A 20411-nucleotide genomic window follows, 5' to 3' on the forward strand; every position below is an offset into this window, starting at 1 on the left:
CTTATATTTGTACTTTTTGATTTGTTATAAATTCTGTTTTTGGTTTTATACATTGGATTAGCTTAAGTTATTAAACAATAATAAAATAAAAATGAAAAATAATTTACAAAAATTACAAATATATTGTGTAAATAAAAATTAACATTGTAAAAAAAATAAAACATTTTTTTATCAGAGTAATATCAAAATCTAATTGTAAATTTTTACATAATAAATTTAACACTAACAATAATATTGGTTATTGAATTAGTTGTAAGTTCTTAGCAAATAATTTCTTCAAGGCATATTTTGAATAGCTTTTTGGAATTTAACCTTCAGAGGAAAAAGGTTTTATAGGTCATACTTATTATTAAATCAAATAATTTGGATTCAAAATTAAAGTTAGTTTTGATTATATTATTTATTTTGAAAAATAACTTCATTTTGATATAGATAAAATATGAGTATACTAATTGATATTGTTTGAGCACATCACTTATTTACATTAAACAGGAATCATCTATGATAAACTGTTATTATTTTATATCAATTTATCAGTTCAGATTAAGTGGCCATCTCTAAATCTCCAAAAAAGGAAGGCATTGTCTACATATCAACAGAGCATCACATATTATATCTACAATCCCATATGAAAGTTTTGATCTGACAAAGGTTACAACCCTTTGTCAGATCGAGGCATTCAGGATTTAGGTGTGAACTGTCCTCATACCTGTATCCACAACTTTCCATTACTTTAGGAAAATGAAATACATGTTTCATTACTAAATACGACATTCTTCCAGTAACTATCTGGCATAAATGACCAGTTTTACAGATATTAAAATTGACACCCATCCATATGAGAAACAAAGTAGTTTTAGAAAGGAGATTTGTGTCCTAAAACCATTGTCCTTCCAGTTTCTTATAGTATGAGCTTTTGAGAAACTCAAACTGAACTAATTCTTTTATGAATTTTATTTGTATAAAATTCTTTTTTTTAGATACTGTATATTTATTTTTAGGTAGTGTGAGGCCAGATGTCCCTATTTGACTATAAATTCATTGTTGAATAAAATAATATAAATAAATAAATAAATTTTAAAAGGTAATCAAAAGTCAATCAGTTATAGATCCCATTTTCATTGATTCTGAAACGTCCCAGTTGGATTGTAAATGATATGGTCCATCTATTTTAGGCAGATTCCAAAAAGGAGAGCAGATTAACACTCAATTCATGGTGCCACCAGACAAAGAACAGTGCTCAAAAGCCAAATATCTGGCTACTCTAGTCAAATGCTAGACTCAAATAAAAAAATTATTTTATAGCAATTTCATAAACTTATTATGTAATTTGGATTTTTATAACAATTTTAAAATACTATGGCATTTGATTATTTATTTAACATGAATATAAGTAGTTTAGTATCCAATTATGTTTTTTAAATTTAGTTAATAATTTTTTGCATTTTATTTTAACATCAAATTTGTAACCAACTCTTTCTTTTATGGATTAAAGTGATGATTTCATTAAAATATTTTTACAATTTACAAACATTACTATAAAAATTACCTAAATTTTTCTGTCTCTTGCATTTTACAATATTCCATATTGACTAAGATGTTACTTGTTTATTCTTCTTCAAAATAATGTAGTAATTTCACTGTTACTATAATTTTTAATTTATTTTTAAATAGATTAAAATGTAAATATTTAGCAGGCAAACAACATAAAATACCAAATGAAAAACTAAAACCATTTTTCTATGATTCACATTAGCAAAAACTATTAACCTTCTCAATAAACATCATTATTGCTTTAACATTAAATTAAATAATTAATAAAATATATTCAATATCTACAGTATGTAAACAGAAATTTAAAAAATATATATTTTATAAATATATTTACACAAATCAGACCATTATAATATTCAAAAATAAATTTAGAAACTTTTCATAATACAAAAGATTTCAAAAATTACAATATGCAATTTTTGTTATCTAAATACAAAAATCATTACTTAAAATTAAGTATGCTACTATACTAATATTCATTAATGTTTAAAGGAAAACAGTATTATGTAATGAAGATGCATTCAGAAATTTCCACAAATATTGTGAAACAATTTGTATTAAGCTTTCTTGTACTTATTGAAAATTAAATTGAAGTTTCTTCAGATATGCTATCAGTATGTCCCCTAAATGAAAAAATATTATATAAATAATTAACAACATTAACTAACTAACCATTAAACTAGATTTCTTTAAAAATATCTCACTTTATAGTTTAATAAATAATAAATTTTACAAATTTTCAACAATTAAATTCAGTTATGATTAAATAGTTATCATCCTTGACATTTTAGTAAACTCTTATATTAATGAATAATTTTTTTTATAAAATTATCAAAACTGTTAACTGAATGGCTGAGGCAGAATCAGCCTACTGTTCTGGAGACCTGGGATAAATCTGAGCAGAGAACACCAGAAATTTTTCATGGGTGATCTGTCTGTTATTGTAAAGGCTAGTGTTGGACTGACTATTTGACATTACTTGGTGTTCGGCAAAATACTGAATACACATGATTTAAAATGGCAGACGGCATATTTACAAAATACAGAAGATACAAAAATGTCTTCACTTCCACCCTTTCCACCAGGAACTAACAAACAGTCTTCCTTTGCAGAGACGACCTTTTACTATAGGCTAGGATGGTGCAAAGGAAAACTGTTTGTTAGTTCCTGGTGGTTGGAAAAGGTGGGAGTGAAGATGTTTTTGTATCTTCTGTATTTTGTAAACATACCATCTTCCATTTTAAATCAACTATATAATTTTTACAAGTTTTTATAGCTTATCATCAGTGAACATTTTAAAACTGTTTTGCATATTGTAGCAGAGTTATAGCCTACAATAAAAAAGTTCTCTCTGCAAAGGAAGAGTGTTTGTTAGTTCCTGGTGGTTGGAAAGGGCAGAAGTAAAGACATATTTGTATCTTCTATATATTTTTTTTTTTTACTAAATACACATATATGGGTATTTGGACTGAATACTTTCTAAAAGCTTAATTATTCAGCCAAATAATCTCACTTTAGTTGGAGAGAGTGAGAGAAAAGGAAAGAGAAAAAAATAAAACACAAGATAAAATGAAAAGAACATTTAAAAATCAGATACTTAAAAATATTGTTATTTATTTCTTTTCGAAACAAACATAATTTCAATAAATGACCTTGAGCAAATACTATTTATTAATAATCACAATTCAAAGGTGATAAATTGTAATGAAGGAATATTAATGCTTCTGTGTTCATAGGAAGTTAAATGATTTTGTTGGTTGTCATAAATATTTGCAGCTTTGCTGAACAAACTGTATGTTCACTAAATACCAAAAAATGTCAGAATGCAATGACAATGCAGCATTTAATTTTTTACTTTTCATCACATAATAATAATTTTTTTTAAAAATATAAATGCATATAATCTTTATTACTGAATAAAAGATGCTGCTTTACACCTTATTCTAAGCCAATGATTCCCAAAGTGGGTCCTCCTTGGGAGAGGAAGACAACTAAAAAAGGCACTGGAAAACAAGAGGACTTTAGGAAGCATTGGAAAACAAGGGGGATAAAAGTTTATTTTAAAATAAAACATTTTACCATTAAATTTTAAACAGATTATTTGAAGTTTAACAGTAAAACTCTTGTTCAAAGACATGCAGATTGCAAAAAGTATTTTTCTATTTATAAAGTTAATGAGAAATACAAAAGAGGCAATTGAATAAATCAAGCAAACTAAATTAATTATTGACACTAATTATTGGAGAGATTGACCAATTCATTAAGAAATTATGAGATAAATTTGTATTTTCTCATAAAACTATTACTGGCTTTAATTTCAGTGGTAGCACAATTTTATTAATATATAAAAAATATATAGAAGGTGGGCTAATATGGTAAAGTTAAGCTTTTTTTATTTAAATAAAGCCGAAATAATGGCAGGATGAACTATATTCTTTCATTTTGACAAGTTTAACTGTTACTCTGAAGCTTGCAATATCCATAAAATTTTCATTATAATTTTATTAAAAAGTTTTGCTGTGAAAGTGTTGCCAATTGTTTCTTCACACAGTGTTTGAAAGAATCTTGTAACATATTATTTAAAGTAATAAGAGTCCATTGTCTTACTCCAACTACAAATAATCGAACAGACGATTTAAGGATGCTGTTTACTAATATTCAGCTAGATGTAGAAAAATTAGTCTCATCAGATGTGATGAACATCAGGCTCATCATTAATTATTTTTATATTATTTAATCAAGTACTTTAAGATACTTTTGGACAATTATTCTTTTTATATAAAATTTATTTTCAATGTATTATTAAAGCATCCAAGTAACAATATTTTGTTAGTATCATTTTTGACTGATTTTATGACTGGTACTAATGAAATAAAGACATGAAAAGGAGGAGGTATCACAAAGATTTTAAAGCAACAGATGGTTGGTTATCTCAAGAGAAATGTAGGTGATATTAAATTCAAGAAAGCAAACAGTAAGAAGGTCAATACTGATGTTGTGTGCACTAAACAATGAAAATTCACAAAATTTCACAACTTGTTTCAAAAATTTTGTGCAAATGACATCTTCAATATTGATGAAGCAAGACTACTTTATCATGGTACACTGGATTGTTCTGATATACATTCAACACTACTCCATTTAAAGAAAGTAAAAGATCAACGTCTATTAATGTTCAAATACAACAAAAGGAGATTAAAAAAAAAAAACTTTTGGTTATTAGAAAAACACTAAGCCTTGATGCTTAAAATAAACAATTTATCACTTCTATATTATACTAAAAAGACTGTTTAAAAAATATTCATTTAGAATTTTTGTTTCCCAACAACATACATATCCTTGGTGCAATCTATGGACATCACTTATCATTAATTTAAAAAAAAAATAAAAAAAATTATTTTATAAAAAAATTATTGATTTATAAAGATTTTGACATCCGGTAATATGACAGATTTAATAACAGCAGCAATAATTAATGTAAATTATTATTGTGATGGAACTGGCTTTAGTAGCAATTACATTACAGTACAATCTCAGTAATCTAGCTGTTCCCTAGTTCAACATGTCCAGTAGCCCAGACTAGTTGACTCAGGTATTATTGGCATTGTTGCCAAGCCATTGTTTCAACCCACTGTTTCAAAGTCCAGTTCTCACTAAATGTAGCATGATATCAAACCTAAGCTTGAACATTTAGGATTGGGCATGATATTAAAGATTGTTATGCCCACCATCTTACACTCTCAAAAAAAAATACAGTATCTTATGACAATACTGTATAAATATAAAAATCAATCTCCCAAAATTTCCCACCAAAACTACTGTACTCTCACTAAATTTAGTGGGAATCCACCAACTTGAGAACTGAGTATTGGTGAAGGTGAAGGCATTGCACTCAGATGTTTTGATCATTAGTCAAACTTGTACATTATTCTGCTACATCATTTACAGTTGACTCTGCACTGTCAAATTCCTTTTATATGCCATTAAATTCGCTTTACTTCCAATAATCTGAAAATTTCTTTAATTTGACACTACTCTGGTCCCATATATGACAGATTAAAGAGATTGTAGTGTATTATATTTGGTGTAAATATCTTTCGTAAATTTTTTTATATAACCGATTGTTCTCATTTAAGGATTATCTTAGATAAAAAAAAATTATTAAAAAAATCAAACTTACCGTTTGCAAACAGCTTTTGCAGTATCAATAGGAAATTTTTTAACTGTATCATGTTTTCATTATTCCATCCATTTTCTTGAACAGCATCAATTTTATTATCTAAATCTTGTTTATCAACTTCATTAGCTGTTAAAAGTTTACATTCTTTACTACTATCATTTTCTATGCTAAAGCATGTTTCATCTATAGATAATTCTTCACTTTCAATTTTACATACATTCACAAAAGGTAAATTAGTTGAACATGAATCTGAACTATTATTTACATTTGTAGATTCAAATTCAGGTTTTATCACATTTAAATTTGCTGCTTCTTCTTGATCAAAACAATGTTGCAAACCAGATAAATAATGTAACATAAGAACTGCTAAAGCCTGAGTTCTTTCATCAGATTTTGCAATTAAGAATGCTATTTTTGCTTTTTGTGAAGAATCTGTTGCATCGTGCTCATCCCGAGCTAATTCCGTTCGATTTTCTGCTTCTGAATTAATTGCTTCTTGCAACTTTGCAATCTGAAATTAATACATTAAATAATGGAAATATAATAAATTAATTAAAGATTATTTTAGATCTTAAGTTAATATTTAATTTGAATTACATTATTAGAAAAATTCAAAAAACTTAGTAAATAATAATATATTTTTATACATTTCCTAAAATAAAGTTTTTTCTTTTTTTCTAAAAACTATCATTTTAAATCTCTAATAATAAAAATTTTTGCATTTATTTTTTAAATAACATTTCATTTTATTCTATATCTAACTCACTCCATTGAAATAAACTATTGATAGAATTTATATAAGAAATCTGATTGTAAAATAAGAAACTAACTACCTAGGTAATTATTTTAGTTCAGTTTACTAAATAAATGAATTCAATTATTATGCCTTTGTGTCCTTTGTAATAGCTGAAATTTATCTTTGTATACTAGTACATTTATCAATTAACAGGACTTATTATACTGGAATATTATGGATGCAGATACAAAGTCTTACTGATTTTTATTTAGTTAACCTGTTAACTAAATAAAAATATTATTTCTGATCAGTAAGACTGTATCTGCATCCATAATATTCCAGTATAATAAGTCCTGTTAATTGATAAATGTACTAGTATACAAAGATAAATTTCAAATAAATGAATATCAAATACCTAATCAAGTTAATCAAACATTTTTATTTGCAATACATTAAATAATTTATGAAAAAATTAAATTCAATATACAGTACATAAAATTATACAGGAAATTTGATTTTTTGTAATATATTAAGAGTCATTCTACATGTTAAAATATTATATTCTTTCAGTAACTCTTGGAATGCAAATTAGAAAAAAAATAATTTTTTCTAATTCTTTCTAAATTTGTTAGTGTTACTTATTGAAATTATTATCTTGGTTTATATAAATAGGTATTATTTTGATGTATTTGAATGCTAATAATTTTGATTAAGAAACAGTAATTTTTCCCATTTCAAATCAATACTAATATAATGAAAATAACTGCTTTATGAGTAAATGTTCAGAAATAAATGTATTCATAATTCACAAGGATTATATATAATTTAAGTGTTTTAAACATTAATATATTAAAAAGTTTATTCAATAGCTACCATCATATTCAATTTTGATTTTCTTTCTTCTAATAGAAGTGTAGAATATAATTCTTTCCCTCTTTCTTTTGCAGCTGATAAAACTACTTCATCATGTGGCATAGCAAGAAGTTGCTCTATAATACTGTTGAGATCTTGTTCTTCAAGAGTAGCAGGATCCCACCATGGAAATGAAGTAGTCTGTAAGGATGACTAGAGAAGAGTAAGAATAAAAATTTCACAATAAAAACTATATAAAAATTTATTTAAATCTGGTTATGTCTGGTTAAATCTTATGTAAAATATATTTAATGAGCATAATAATAATATTTTTATTTCATACAGTTTTACCTTTCTACTTTGTGCAGGTGAATGCTGTGGTGAAGGTGGTAAACTTTTAGAAGAAGGACATAAGTGCTCATTAGGAGGTATGAGATTGTGAGCTGAACCAGTTCTAGTCATTGTATTTTTGGAACGGCCTGCATTTGCTAAATTTGCAATAAGTCCTTGTAATTTTTTCTTTCTTAACTGAAAAATAAAATCTCTTTTAAAAAAAAGATTTATAACAAAATTTAAAGCTTAAAATTGTTATTTCTTAATATTTTTCAGTTTTCCATTTATATTCTAATATGATTTATTTAAATTATATATCACTATATCTAAAATTTATTTAAATTATATTTTGAGATAAATTAGGCAATATTTTTCTCATAAAAATACCATACAAATATACATATGATAATAAATGTACATAATAAATTTTTACAGTTTATTAATAAAGTTATTGAACCAATATTATCAATTCAAATAAAGAGAGAAAGACATTTTGTCATTATCATACTTTATAATCATTCTCAAACTTAATGAAAGCTAAACATTACTTAGATCACCTTTAACTTTCCAAACAGAAGTTAAATATATTGCCCAAATTATCGTTAAAATGTTTTAATACTATAAAAAAATATTAGTTGATTAAAATTAAAAATTGGTCGATTGTATTTACATTAAAATATAAAAAATATATATATTAATGATACAATACATTGAAGATCATCTTCTGTCATTTACAATCACCAGCAATGGCCATCTCTGTAAGTGAAAATTGTTTTCAGGTTGTTGGTAGTGATTGTAAATGACAAGATGAAGATAATTTTGTATCTTTGATATATATATTTTTTATATTTTAATAAAAAATATTAGTATAAATAACCAAGTGAAAGTCAATACATTTAAAATATTTTATATGAAATATGACATTTAATAAGAAATTATTGAAAGACATTAAAAACTAACTGGAAGATAAAATTTTATACCCCTGGAGATGAAGATGGAGGAGTATCAGAAACAGATATCTGAATTCTATTGGGAGAATTTGTATTTGAATCATTTCCAGAATCTAACTTTTCTTCTTTTTCTAAAAAAAATAAATTATGAAAATAATATGAATGTAAAATTTAAAATTGTAAAGATATTTCATATTTAAAACAATTTCATAAAATTAATTACTAGCAGAAGCTTGTTCCGAAGCTGAATATCCAACTGTACATTTTCCATCTTGAATTTCTTCCAAATAAAATTTTACTCTTTCACTAAAAATATAAAAAAATTTTCATAAACTTAATTGGAAATCTGACACAATTATTTAAAGATCATTAAAAACTTTAAAATTTTGATTGTATTTATTTAATAATGGGCAAGAGTAGAATTTTAAATTATTTATAAATTTTCTATAATATAAATACTAAATACTTGTTAATAAAAATTTCTAACAAACATGTTATAAAACTTTTCTTTGACTTTTAAATTTTCTTCTTAGAAGTTTCATTTTTTACAAAATAATTTGAATTTGAATTTTATTTTATGAAATTTCCAGAAATTTCTATAAATAATAATCTGCTTGTTGTTATGTAATCTATTGTATTATTCTTGCAAACTTTCTGATGGCAGTTTCTTAAAGAAATTAAGAAACTTCCTGGATAAATATATACAGGTACAATATTTTCTACGAAATTTTTAAAAATGCGTTTTTAATTAATTTTTAATCTAATATTGTTTAAAATTTGAATTATTATACTTTATTTTATTTTTTTTTTAATATGAAAACAAATGATTATTGCTTTAAATTTTTATATATTTTAATAATTTTTCAGTTTACTGATATTTCATTGTTTACTTAAAACAGAAGAGCGTTCCATTTATATTTAAGTTCTTAAGTGATAGGATTTCATTTTATTTGCAATTAATTTAGAAAATTTTTGGATACACTTAATGCATGAAACATTATTATATATAATTATTAATAATTTTTTTAAAAGTCATTAAAAGTGTTTCAAATCCTAAAAATGTAAAAATTGTTATTAACATCAATATAATCATTATAAAGTGTAATAACTGCACATGTATCATAAAATGTGATCTCAAAAATAAATTAAGTCTTAAAAATAATCCTAAAAATGTCATGTTTACAAAGAAATGAATAATTAGGTTTAAATGTTATGAAATAATATACAAAAGACAAAAATAAAACTGTGGAAATGTGTTTTAAATTATAATAAAATAATCAAATTATTATATTTGCTTATTTATAGGGTAATTGCATCATCATATTTTCTGAACTTAATTAAAAATACCAAAAACACAAATTAATACTTTACTTAATAACGAACACTTAATTTCACATGCACACATTTTACAATGAATGTAATTACAAAAGAGTCTCTAGTATTGAAAGACATAATTTACAATAAGGACTGAAAGTAAAAGGTTTAATGCAGATTTCTACATGAAAGAGATTTAAAACTATAAATCTACTTTTTTCAAATGAAAAAATATAAATCATATTTTCAAATTTATTCTGTCTATAACCTGTCCAATAAAAGATGAATGTTTTAAGATCATTTCTGATGAGTGGTTAGTCAGTCTTAATGATTACAGCAATCAACATGATAATTATCATGATAACATGTTATAAGCTTAATGCATTTTTATAAATAAAATAAAATATGATAATATAATAACTAAAATAATTATATAGATTTAAAATGGTAGCCTATATTAACTGTGTAATGTTTTGTCTCATTTTCACTATTTTGCTAATGACAGCAGAAATGAAGATAATAATGTTACTACTTTGATTTATTAGCTTCATTTTTTAAAGTCTATAGCAGGGATGGGCAACCTTTTTCTATGTAAGGGCCGCATTTTAAGACTTTTGAACTGATGCGGGCCGCATACAAGAGAAAGAGGAAAAAAAATGTTGGTAAATCAGAATTATTTATTCATATATAATTATAAATTAGATTAGGTATACTTAATTTAGCTTCTGGAACTGATGTAAACGTAATATATTGGAAATATTTGGTTAAATATTCGTCACTGCTAGTTTTAAATTAGTTTCCATATGCCTGTTAGCCGGTTTCTTGTTTTAATTTTTACTAAATTCATTGCGGGAAAAAGTATTCACATACATAAGTTGTAAAAATAACATTTGAATTTTTGCTACATACTTCCTTAAGCTGGGAAATTGATATATTTATTCACATTTTATGCGTCGCGGGCCGCAAAATATATGAATGCGGGCCGCATGCGGCCCGGGGGCCGCAGGTTGCCCATCCCTGGTCTATAGTACAGAATTCTGCTGTATGTGAATTAAAATAGCATTCATATAAAATTTAAATTATCATTCAATAATTTTTAAGTTAGAAGAAAATAGTAAAATCTTTGCATAACATTTTCTAAACAGTAATTAAATGAATGAAACAAAATTTCAGCATCCTATTGAATGGCATGACCATTATAGACCATCAGAACTATACAAAGAAGTTTATCTTTTATTGAGTAAGTTATAAATGAATAAAACAATTCCATATTATAATAATTTTCAAAAAGTTAAGATTTTTTTTAAAGTTTCATATGAATGACAAATTAGTCAAAAATTTGATTACACAAACTTTATTTAGTCTGCGTAACAACAAAAATCTCTTTTACATAAAATTCAATTTAAAATAAATAAACTAACTTACGGAGGACATGATGTTTGATTTTGACATCTGGAAATACATTTTTTATGGCAAATCATAGCACAAGATTGACATTGAAATGCAACTTTCAACCAAATCTGAAAGAAACATTTTAAAATAAATTGAGATATAGATTAGAATAAAATCAAAAAATTACTAAATGAATACTTTTTGTTCTAAAAAATTTATTTTTAAAATTATAAAAATAAAAGATACATTAAAATAATACAACATTAAACTGATATTTTAATGACGTGTTGATCGAACTCAGTTCGACTGCGGGTCTGCCATCACGCATTCGTGCATCGAACTCGGTTCGACTCCGGACAAAAAGGGGTTAAGTTTTAACTTGATATCAAATTAACAAAATTTCATTTTTAATGTAATAAGAATGCTCAAGAAACAATAATAATTGACACAAAAAAAAAATGTTATGCTGATATGTTTATACTTTGTTTTTTATTATATCTCATATGTTACTACGTTCTTTTATTTTGTCATTAATGGATGTAGCTTCCACGACAATCCCAGACATTTGTCATAGTCATTACTAACTCCTATCCTAGAGTGTAAACAGTTTCCAGAAAAAGAAACAAATTTTAAGTTAAGTTAGATTTCATATGCTAAGGTGATTGACATACCAGTGATAGTAGTTACCTATAGGCCTATGAGTTATCCCATGGGTGTTCTGGGTTCAAATTTTAATTTAAAAATAAGTTTTTTGAAAAATGCCATTTTCATTTTTTATATTTTTTGGGGTTAATTTTTTTACAGCTGAATTATTCGTTTTTCAAATCCCTATATCATCATTTTCAAATCCATTTTCACATATTGTTGTACAGTACTTGTCTTCATTCCCTCCAACCTAAAAAGTGTGATGTAATATACATTAATAAGATTTAATTTGATTGTACATAATAGTATGTAATCCAACCTTTAATGTATATTAGTGACACTTTTAACATGCATAATACATACAGTGGAACCATGCTTAGCACCTCTGATAATGAGTAATTCGCATAATGAGCAAAAAAAATTGTAAAAAAATGACTTGCTTAATGAGCAACATTTTACATATCAAGTGATGAGAAGATGGGAAGTCCTGGATTGTGCGCATGTTATATCAGTCTGTGTTTAGCACTCGTTCTGCTAGCATCTTAGTTTTGCTTGTGATCACACATTTTTCCAAACTTGTGTTCAGACATATTACGTATAAACATCAATAATCACAACCTGTTATATAATAAACATGCCAAATGATATGCCAAATTCTTGGGCTATGTAAAGGCTATCATTAAATATTAGAAATTAAATAATTTGACTAGAGGTAGGCAGTTATGCTGCCATCTCATATTAAATTTACTGACCAATTCCAAATTAAATTTCAATTTTTTTTTTGTTTTCTGCATATTGGATTTGCATTCCAGGTTGGTTCGTTCTGTTCTAGAAGAAAAGATGATGATGATTCATGCTCCTTAACAATGTATATTGTATAATTTTCTTTAAATAAACGTTATACATAAAATATTTGAATATTTTTTTCAGCATGGAATGCATTATCATATTTTATATTAATTTATATGGGAAAAATTGTTTTGTTTAACAAGTGTTTCGCATTATGAGTAAGATTCTGAAATGAATGATGCTTGTTAAGCAAGATCCTACTGTATTTTGTTAGTTTAATGTGCATACAGCAGGTGTATATATCTGGAATTTTTATGTGCATATATTTGTATATATAGCAATTTTAAATGCATATAAGTATGGCCCTTAGTCATTGTAAATACAGCATTCATGATAATGCTAACATTTAAGCATTACTTAAAGCTGATATATAGCAATTAATGAAAAAATGTATTTATTAGTCTTCAGGCAACCTTCAAACAGACATTAAATGGTCATTTTGTTAACTATTAAACAATAGTAAAATGTTTTTTTCTATTTTCATTATGAATGTTTATTAATGAAACTGTTTGTTTTTGTACCAAAATTTAATAATCGCGAAATATTTATTTAAATGAGAAGAAATAGAATTTAAATTGGCAAAATGAAAAATTAGAAATTATAATATAATTTTTACACTAAAAGCAATAAAGCTTGAATTTTAATAATATAATCTTTATGATTTTGCATAAGTTTTATTTTCCTTTGACTCTACTGACTCCATAATTAATATTTAGACATAAAATATACAACAGTGCTAACTGAATTCAAGGAATTTTAAATTTATTAATTAACACTTTAAACCTGTAAAGAACAGATATCATTCAACTAGTTATAAAGAAAAAAAAATGAAATATTACTTTAATTTAAAAAGTACTATTAAAATTAAATTTTAGTTAATTATTTAGTTTAGTTAGTTTATTAAATTAATACAGTTTTAAAAACAAACCTTCTTACTACAGAAATTACAAACTGTGGCAGAATGAAAGTGAGTACTGATGAATTCGTGAGCACCAGATTTTCTAAATTAATACAATTTTAAAATGAAATTAATTATTAATTAAAAATTAGTAATAATATTATTGTTAAAAATCTTATAATTCAATGGTTAATATTTTAATATAACTAATTTTATATTCATACTTTAAGGATCTTATTTCATTTTCTATTATTAAATTTTATCATCTATTTAAGTAAGTATATTTTTAACAACTTAATTAAAAATGTTTATATATTAAGAATAAATAATAATAATAATTTTTAAAGAATTTTCTAAATAAACAAACCAGCAGCAATTGTTTATTTTTGCACTAAAGAATTAACTAAATGCCAATAAATGTATCATCAATATTAAAGTTATACTGTAAGAAGTATTCTATAGTAATCTCATGAGGAATTAATTTCAACAGAATTTTTCCATTAAAAACCTTAATAATTAGACATCAACATTACTGTGTTGAAAAGTAACTGTATTTTAAAATTTCAATTTAGTTTCTCATGAAGGATTGATATAAATGCAATTAAGTTTGATCACCTCATATTCTTATATATTAAAATATATGTGATTAAATAAATATTTAAATATACAGTCAGTTATGATTTTGTGAATATGTCTGTAATTACATAAGTATAAATTTATTGAAAATAAAGTAAATAAATAACAGTATTTAAAAAATGCTAAGAAGCAATCTGATAATTATATATTAAATAATATGCAAAAATATTAATAACTTTATTAAGAATAAATTCAAATACAGGCATCTCACACATAATATAAGTAATCCACTCTAGAAAATGAGATGTTCTGTATGAAACAATTAACTAGAAGCCCATTTCCCATTATTTTAATGGAAAAAATTATAATGTGTTACAATATCAACTTAAAATTCCCAAATAATTTCCTAATAAGACTAAAACACTAACAAAAACTTCTACAAATAAGCAAAAAATTATCATTTCAAATGTAAAATTATTAAAGCATTGCTACCTGGCACACCAAAAAAATAACAGTGTTTTCTTGATTTTAACGTGCATCTTTTTTTGGACTTTTCTGATCTCAAAAATTGGAGTACACATCAGAATCAATGTGCACAGTATAATCAAGTACAAAGTCAATTTAGTGCAGCCTGAAATGAAATCTCACTGTTACAATGTTTATTGTACAGTAATTTTGACAGATTTTGTATTGGTCTGCAGATACTCTGTACCTGATAATGGAGTCATAAATTTGAAAATATAATACATTGTGAAGCACTGCAAACATAAAAATAAAATGCTTCTTAAAATTTGTTTATTACTGTTTAAATACGTTAATATTTTTCTGCTTCATGTTTAGTGATATAGAGTGTTACATTCATACGGTAACTTTTTGGGTTTTAAAATCTTTCGAAAGTTCGGTGTTCATTAGGTTCAATGGCACATTAGAATCAAGAAAACACTGTAATAAGTTTTTTAACAAATAGTTGCTTTGTATGCATTAACATGCATAGTTTTGCATACTGTAATATAAAAATTACATTTATTGATATTTAGCAAGCTTTTCAAAACTTTAACATGGAAGTCAAACTCAATTGTATTTGTAAAGGAATTCTAGAAGACTTCTGCTTTATAAAATCCCTAACATCTGAATTTTTGAGATGTCAAAAACAAAAATTAAATATATATTTTGAATGTAATTTGAGGCTTTTCACAGTTATCACTTCATTAAGAATATTTAATTGAGGTTTAGGATGTAAATATAAATTTTTCCTATATAAACACTGGCCAAAAAAATGTATTGAGTAATATGTATGTTATATGAAAGTTAGTATTATTAAAATTATTATAACTTAGTATTCTTAGTTTAGTATTAAAAACTAAGAAAGCTCTACTGGAAAAGTATTAATTGGGAAAAAATTTATAGGGGGCACTCATATTCATTTCAAATGTTAAATAAATTTTATATTTAGTTTTTTATTAACTTTAAATAATAAATTTTTGAATTTTCTTTCAATATTAATTCATATTAATTTCTAAGATATTTATGTGTATAATAATTTACATAATTAAAGGTAATTCTTTTTGTTTCTTAAGATCAAACTAAAAGTTATTTTTTAATAAATAAGGTGTTTATTTAACTAACAGAAAAGCATCTTAGAATTTTGTTGAAATTTTGTAAAAATGTTTAATTTTTCCTGCTGATACTATGACTAATTTTCTGCTTCATGGTTTGTGAAATGACAAATTTTTAATTCTAAGTTTCTGAAAGGAAAAATAAAAATTTCTTAGTTTAGAAACATAGTTTATACAATTATGTGAGCTACATAATGTAATGATATATATAAGGTAAAAATGATATGATTAGAAATGACTATTATTCAAATTAGTGCATGTTCATTATTAATGTTATCACGATCTGGTTTTTATTTTTTTGGCTGTTATTTTAATTAATCTTTTTATAGTCACAAGCTACTAATCACCCATTTCATTTACTGAATTTTGTATAATTAATGATCAATATTAATAAATTATTTATTTTAATTGTCTGTTTTTAACTATCCATATTATAAATTTGATGATTCTGCTGATTTATGAATTTGCTGTTCAAAATACAATTTTTACAACTTTAAAAATAACACTTGTTAACTGTTTAATTATAAATTAGCCTTGTCTTTTAAATTAGATAAACTTTAAATTTTTTAAAATAATTTTTTGCTATGCTTTAATTTTAATACTTTTGCTATCAATTGATGTGATCTTGTATTATGTGACATCATCCTACAATGATGACAACACAATTTTGCATCATTCAGACACTGGAAGTTTTTGGTAAATTGCACACATTATTTTTCAGATGTCATTTATTATGTGAAGTATAAGAAACATTATAGAAATTATGTTTAATTGCTTGATTTCTTACTTTACCAGGACATATTATAATGATTTTTCATCATTTTGTCCTCTGGTTGGTTCTGGTGACTCAATTTCATATCATCACACATAATTTCATAAAGATGGTTCAAAATGAAAATAATTTCTATTCTTAATTTATGTAAAACAATGACATACTTTATGAAAAAATAAATAAACATATTTGGTGTAGCTTTTTTCAATTGCAGCAGCAAAAGTATGAAGCACTCTTGTACTTTCCAGAACAATGTAAATTTAAGTTTCTTGTAAAGTTTACTTTATTAATTAATATGAAAGGAATACTATTTTATTTAAATTTTTAATTCAAAAATTAAAATTTGTATTTAAAATAAATCATAATTTTAATTAATTATTATTTTAAAATATTAGATTAAAAAATTTTCAATAAATATTTTATGCATTATCTCACAAATTCAAACTTAATGAATTTATGAGATAATTTTAAAATTAAATACAAAAATTTATTGAAAAATTTTGATCTTTTAAACTCACTTTGCTATGTTTCCCTCTATTCCAACAAATTCATCTTCTGATTCTGCTGCTGATTCTGTTGATGTAATATCAGTCAATCTTTTGGCTGTCTCAGCATTTCCTGATTTTTTAGTCATATTTTTGTCTTGCGACTTTTTAACCAATTCAGAAGTTTTCTTCAAAGTTACAAAAGACTTCTTTTTCAATTTAGGTGATTCAAAAACTGGCTTCTTAGGTTTATGAAGAAAAGTAAGTGTAATATCACCATAACATAACCGATAATCAAAGCCAGAGTGGACTGCCCATTTTTTCCATTGTCTAAATAAAAAATTTTTATATACGCATACAAATCTTAATCATCAGTTCCAAGCAAATAATTAACATTCTGACAGAGATATTATTTACATTTATTTATTAAACAATAACAGCAAATCAGTAATATGTGATAATTAGGATGGGAAACAAATATATCAAATATGAATGATAAATCAATTAATAAGAACCTATAATGCAATTTATGCTACTGCTTACTTCAATTAAAATATAATATTTTGTATAAAAGATAATAAATATGTATATATAAGTATGTAAATACATAATAAGTGTCTGTTACAAAACTTCAGATGTAATTCAGAATATATTAAGCCAGCAAAATTTTCGACAATACTATAGATACATGCTGAAAATCAACAAATAGTTTATCATCAATTATCATATTTCCTTGAATAAGCATCTGTGCACTTATGGCACTTATTCATTTTGACGGATCAAATCCACAGTGCTTATTTAAGACCAGTAACTATTTAAGACCTGATGCTTAATTTTTACAGTTGATTATTTTGACTATTGTAATTCACACTGTTTTAATATGGTAATATAATTTTTAGTAAAAAAAACTTCAACTCCCTACTGCTAAATTATAAAAGCAACTACAGTAAAACCTTGTTATTTTGAAACTCAATGGACCAAAAAAACACAACTTTGAATTATCCAGGTTCAAATTATCCAAACTTTTTTTTGAATCAAAGTTTTTTGTAATTTTTGAAAAAAAATTATGACATTACCTCATATACTAGTTCATTTAAAAATACATTAATATTACTAGTTATTAATTAGTAATTTAAGCTATTTCGAAAAAACAGTCAGTTGATGTGTACTTAATGAAAACAATGAAAATGTAATCAAATTACATTCAAAACAAGACCTGAAAATAACATACAAAGGAATCTTAAGTGCTTCAATAAGAATTACTGTGAATTTTGTCCTAAATTCAAGATTATGAAAATCATCTGATCTGATGAAAACAAGCTCTATTAACAGCTAAAGCTATAAGTACACATTCTATTGTGAATATATACATGCATTTAATGGACTTTGGAAATATTGAAAAACAATACATTTTTTCAAAAAATGTCCAAAATAATTAAATGCCAAACAGATTTCTTCCATAAAAATTTAAAAAAAATTCTCTCTTTATTGGTAATAAGTACAATGTCCAAATGAAATTGAATGGGTGTCCAATGAATGAACAATGTATAATTGGTAAAACCAAAACCTTCTTATAAACTGGAAACTTTCTTATAAACACATAATATAATGGAAGATTTTAAATTCATTTAATTTAAAATCTTTAAAATCAGATATTTTTTTGAGTCACTGAACCAGATAATGACTTCAAATTTCATTGTATGCATATTTGTGTGTGAACTGAAATATGTGCAAAATCCTATTCTCTTGGCCAGGCACTAGATTCGACATCAAATTACACAATACTTCAAATTATCCAATATAGAAACAAAGTTTTACTGTACTGTAATAAAACAATAAAAAAAACTTTAATTGTTTTATTACCACAAATTAATAACAAAAATAATTATTTTATTCAATTTATTGTTTGATTTTCTCAATAATCCAACTAATCACAGTAGAACTACTACTGGCAAACATCAATAGAAGACAGCCATTTTATAGGTATTATTCCTGTACAAAGGAAGACATTATATCCTTGGTACAAGAATAATACCATATGTGCAACAGCCCATTTTCACATGAATTTTCCAAAAATGGAAACAAATTTTTTCTAGAAACAGTTTCAGCAAATTTGTATTTTACTGTAGTCTAAAATAAAACATATTCAATACTGATGATGTCAAAATCTGCAAAATTTTGCAAATTTTTAACTTTAACGTGATTCAAATAAGTGTCCTGGTACTTATTTGGTACTGTACATTAAAGTAAAAGGCAAGTGCTTATTCACTTGCATGTGCCAAAATTCCCAACAATCATTCCAGGTAGGTAGCTAATCCTGTCCCAGAGTTATTTTAAGGAAATATGGTTAGATAATAATATTCAGTTAAAGATATATTTCAGTATGGACAGCAACTATCTCAACTTTAATTCTAAGTAATATCTCGAATGCAGAAAGATGTTTTTGAAGTTAATAAAGATTGCAACAATAAGATTGGGTTGAGGGAAAATATCAAACAGAAAGAACATTTAACATGAAAGAGAGATAAAATCAGCACAGTAAAAATAACTTATATATAAATATAAACAGGAAAAAAATGGTGATCTTGTTACATAATTGTAAAGACAATAATTTTACAAAGAAATGAAAACATCTAGTGCATCCTCTCTTTTGTTAGGATTATACCAAAAAAATAAGTTTGAAGTTGACTATTGATTTCTCCCAGAAGATAATTTCAAATTAAATAAGAATTATAAATAAAAAATGTAAATGATCCTACAAATAGAGACAAGTTAAAAAATATGCTATTTATTTTCACAATCAAAAAGACAAAATTCTTCATAATATATTTAAACTCAATACAGTCTATTTAGTCACATGCTAAATTGAAAAATGCTCTAAAGTTGGATTGTTTTTAATATTTTGGAAATGAACAGTATTCATAATATTTGAAGATACTATTGTTTTATGAATGTGTTATTGATTTTAATAAAGCAACTTAATGTTATATTTCTTATTAATATGACTGAAAGAAGTGTTTTAAGATATTTTAAGCATTATTATTAAATTATCAAAATTAAATAACTTACCTGTGACCTGACTGTGAATCTGGTGGTTGTAATCTAAATGTCTGAATATGATAGCCTTGTGTTGTTGTACTACATTCTTCTAAAATGGGCATCAATGGTACACTAATCTAATAGAAAATATTTGAAGTCAAAATAAATTTTGCTTAAATATAAAACTTACATTGTCAAATTTTCAAGTATGAAAAATATG

General features: G+C 24.7%; 1 protein-coding gene across 3 annotated transcripts in view; it reads right to left on the bottom strand.

Moving 5' to 3' along the window:
* Positions 1 to 1017: 1017 nt before the first annotated feature.
* Positions 1018 to 20411, bottom strand: part of Pdzd8 (PDZ domain containing 8) — an 85577-nt gene continuing 66183 nt past the window's right edge. For 2 of the 3 annotated variants that reach the window (XM_067268365.1, XM_067268364.1), the window contains 10 exons: positions 20222 to 20328; positions 17186 to 17482; positions 13734 to 13806; positions 11345 to 11439; positions 8829 to 8911; positions 8636 to 8736; positions 7674 to 7850; positions 7344 to 7535; positions 5735 to 6245; positions 1018 to 2177 (listed from right to left, as the gene is read on the bottom strand). In XM_067268365.1, coding sequence (XP_067124466.1) covers positions 2128 to 2177; positions 5735 to 6245; positions 7344 to 7535; positions 7674 to 7850; positions 8636 to 8736; positions 8829 to 8911; positions 11345 to 11439; positions 13734 to 13806; positions 17186 to 17482; positions 20222 to 20328 — 1686 coding nt within the window. In that variant the 3' untranslated portion in view covers positions 1018 to 2127. The remainder of the gene's footprint in view (positions 2178 to 5734; positions 6246 to 7343; positions 7536 to 7673; positions 7851 to 8635; positions 8737 to 8828; positions 8912 to 11344; positions 11440 to 13733; positions 13807 to 17185; positions 17483 to 20221; positions 20329 to 20411) is intronic. The other variant, XM_067268366.1, reaches the window with a different exon arrangement.

Source organism: Centruroides vittatus, unplaced genomic scaffold (genome assembly GCF_030686945.1).
Source record: "Centruroides vittatus isolate TY-2023 unplaced genomic scaffold, ASM3068694v2 contig_3254, whole genome shotgun sequence".
Taxonomy (NCBI): domain Eukaryota; kingdom Metazoa; phylum Arthropoda; class Arachnida; order Scorpiones; family Buthidae; genus Centruroides; species Centruroides vittatus.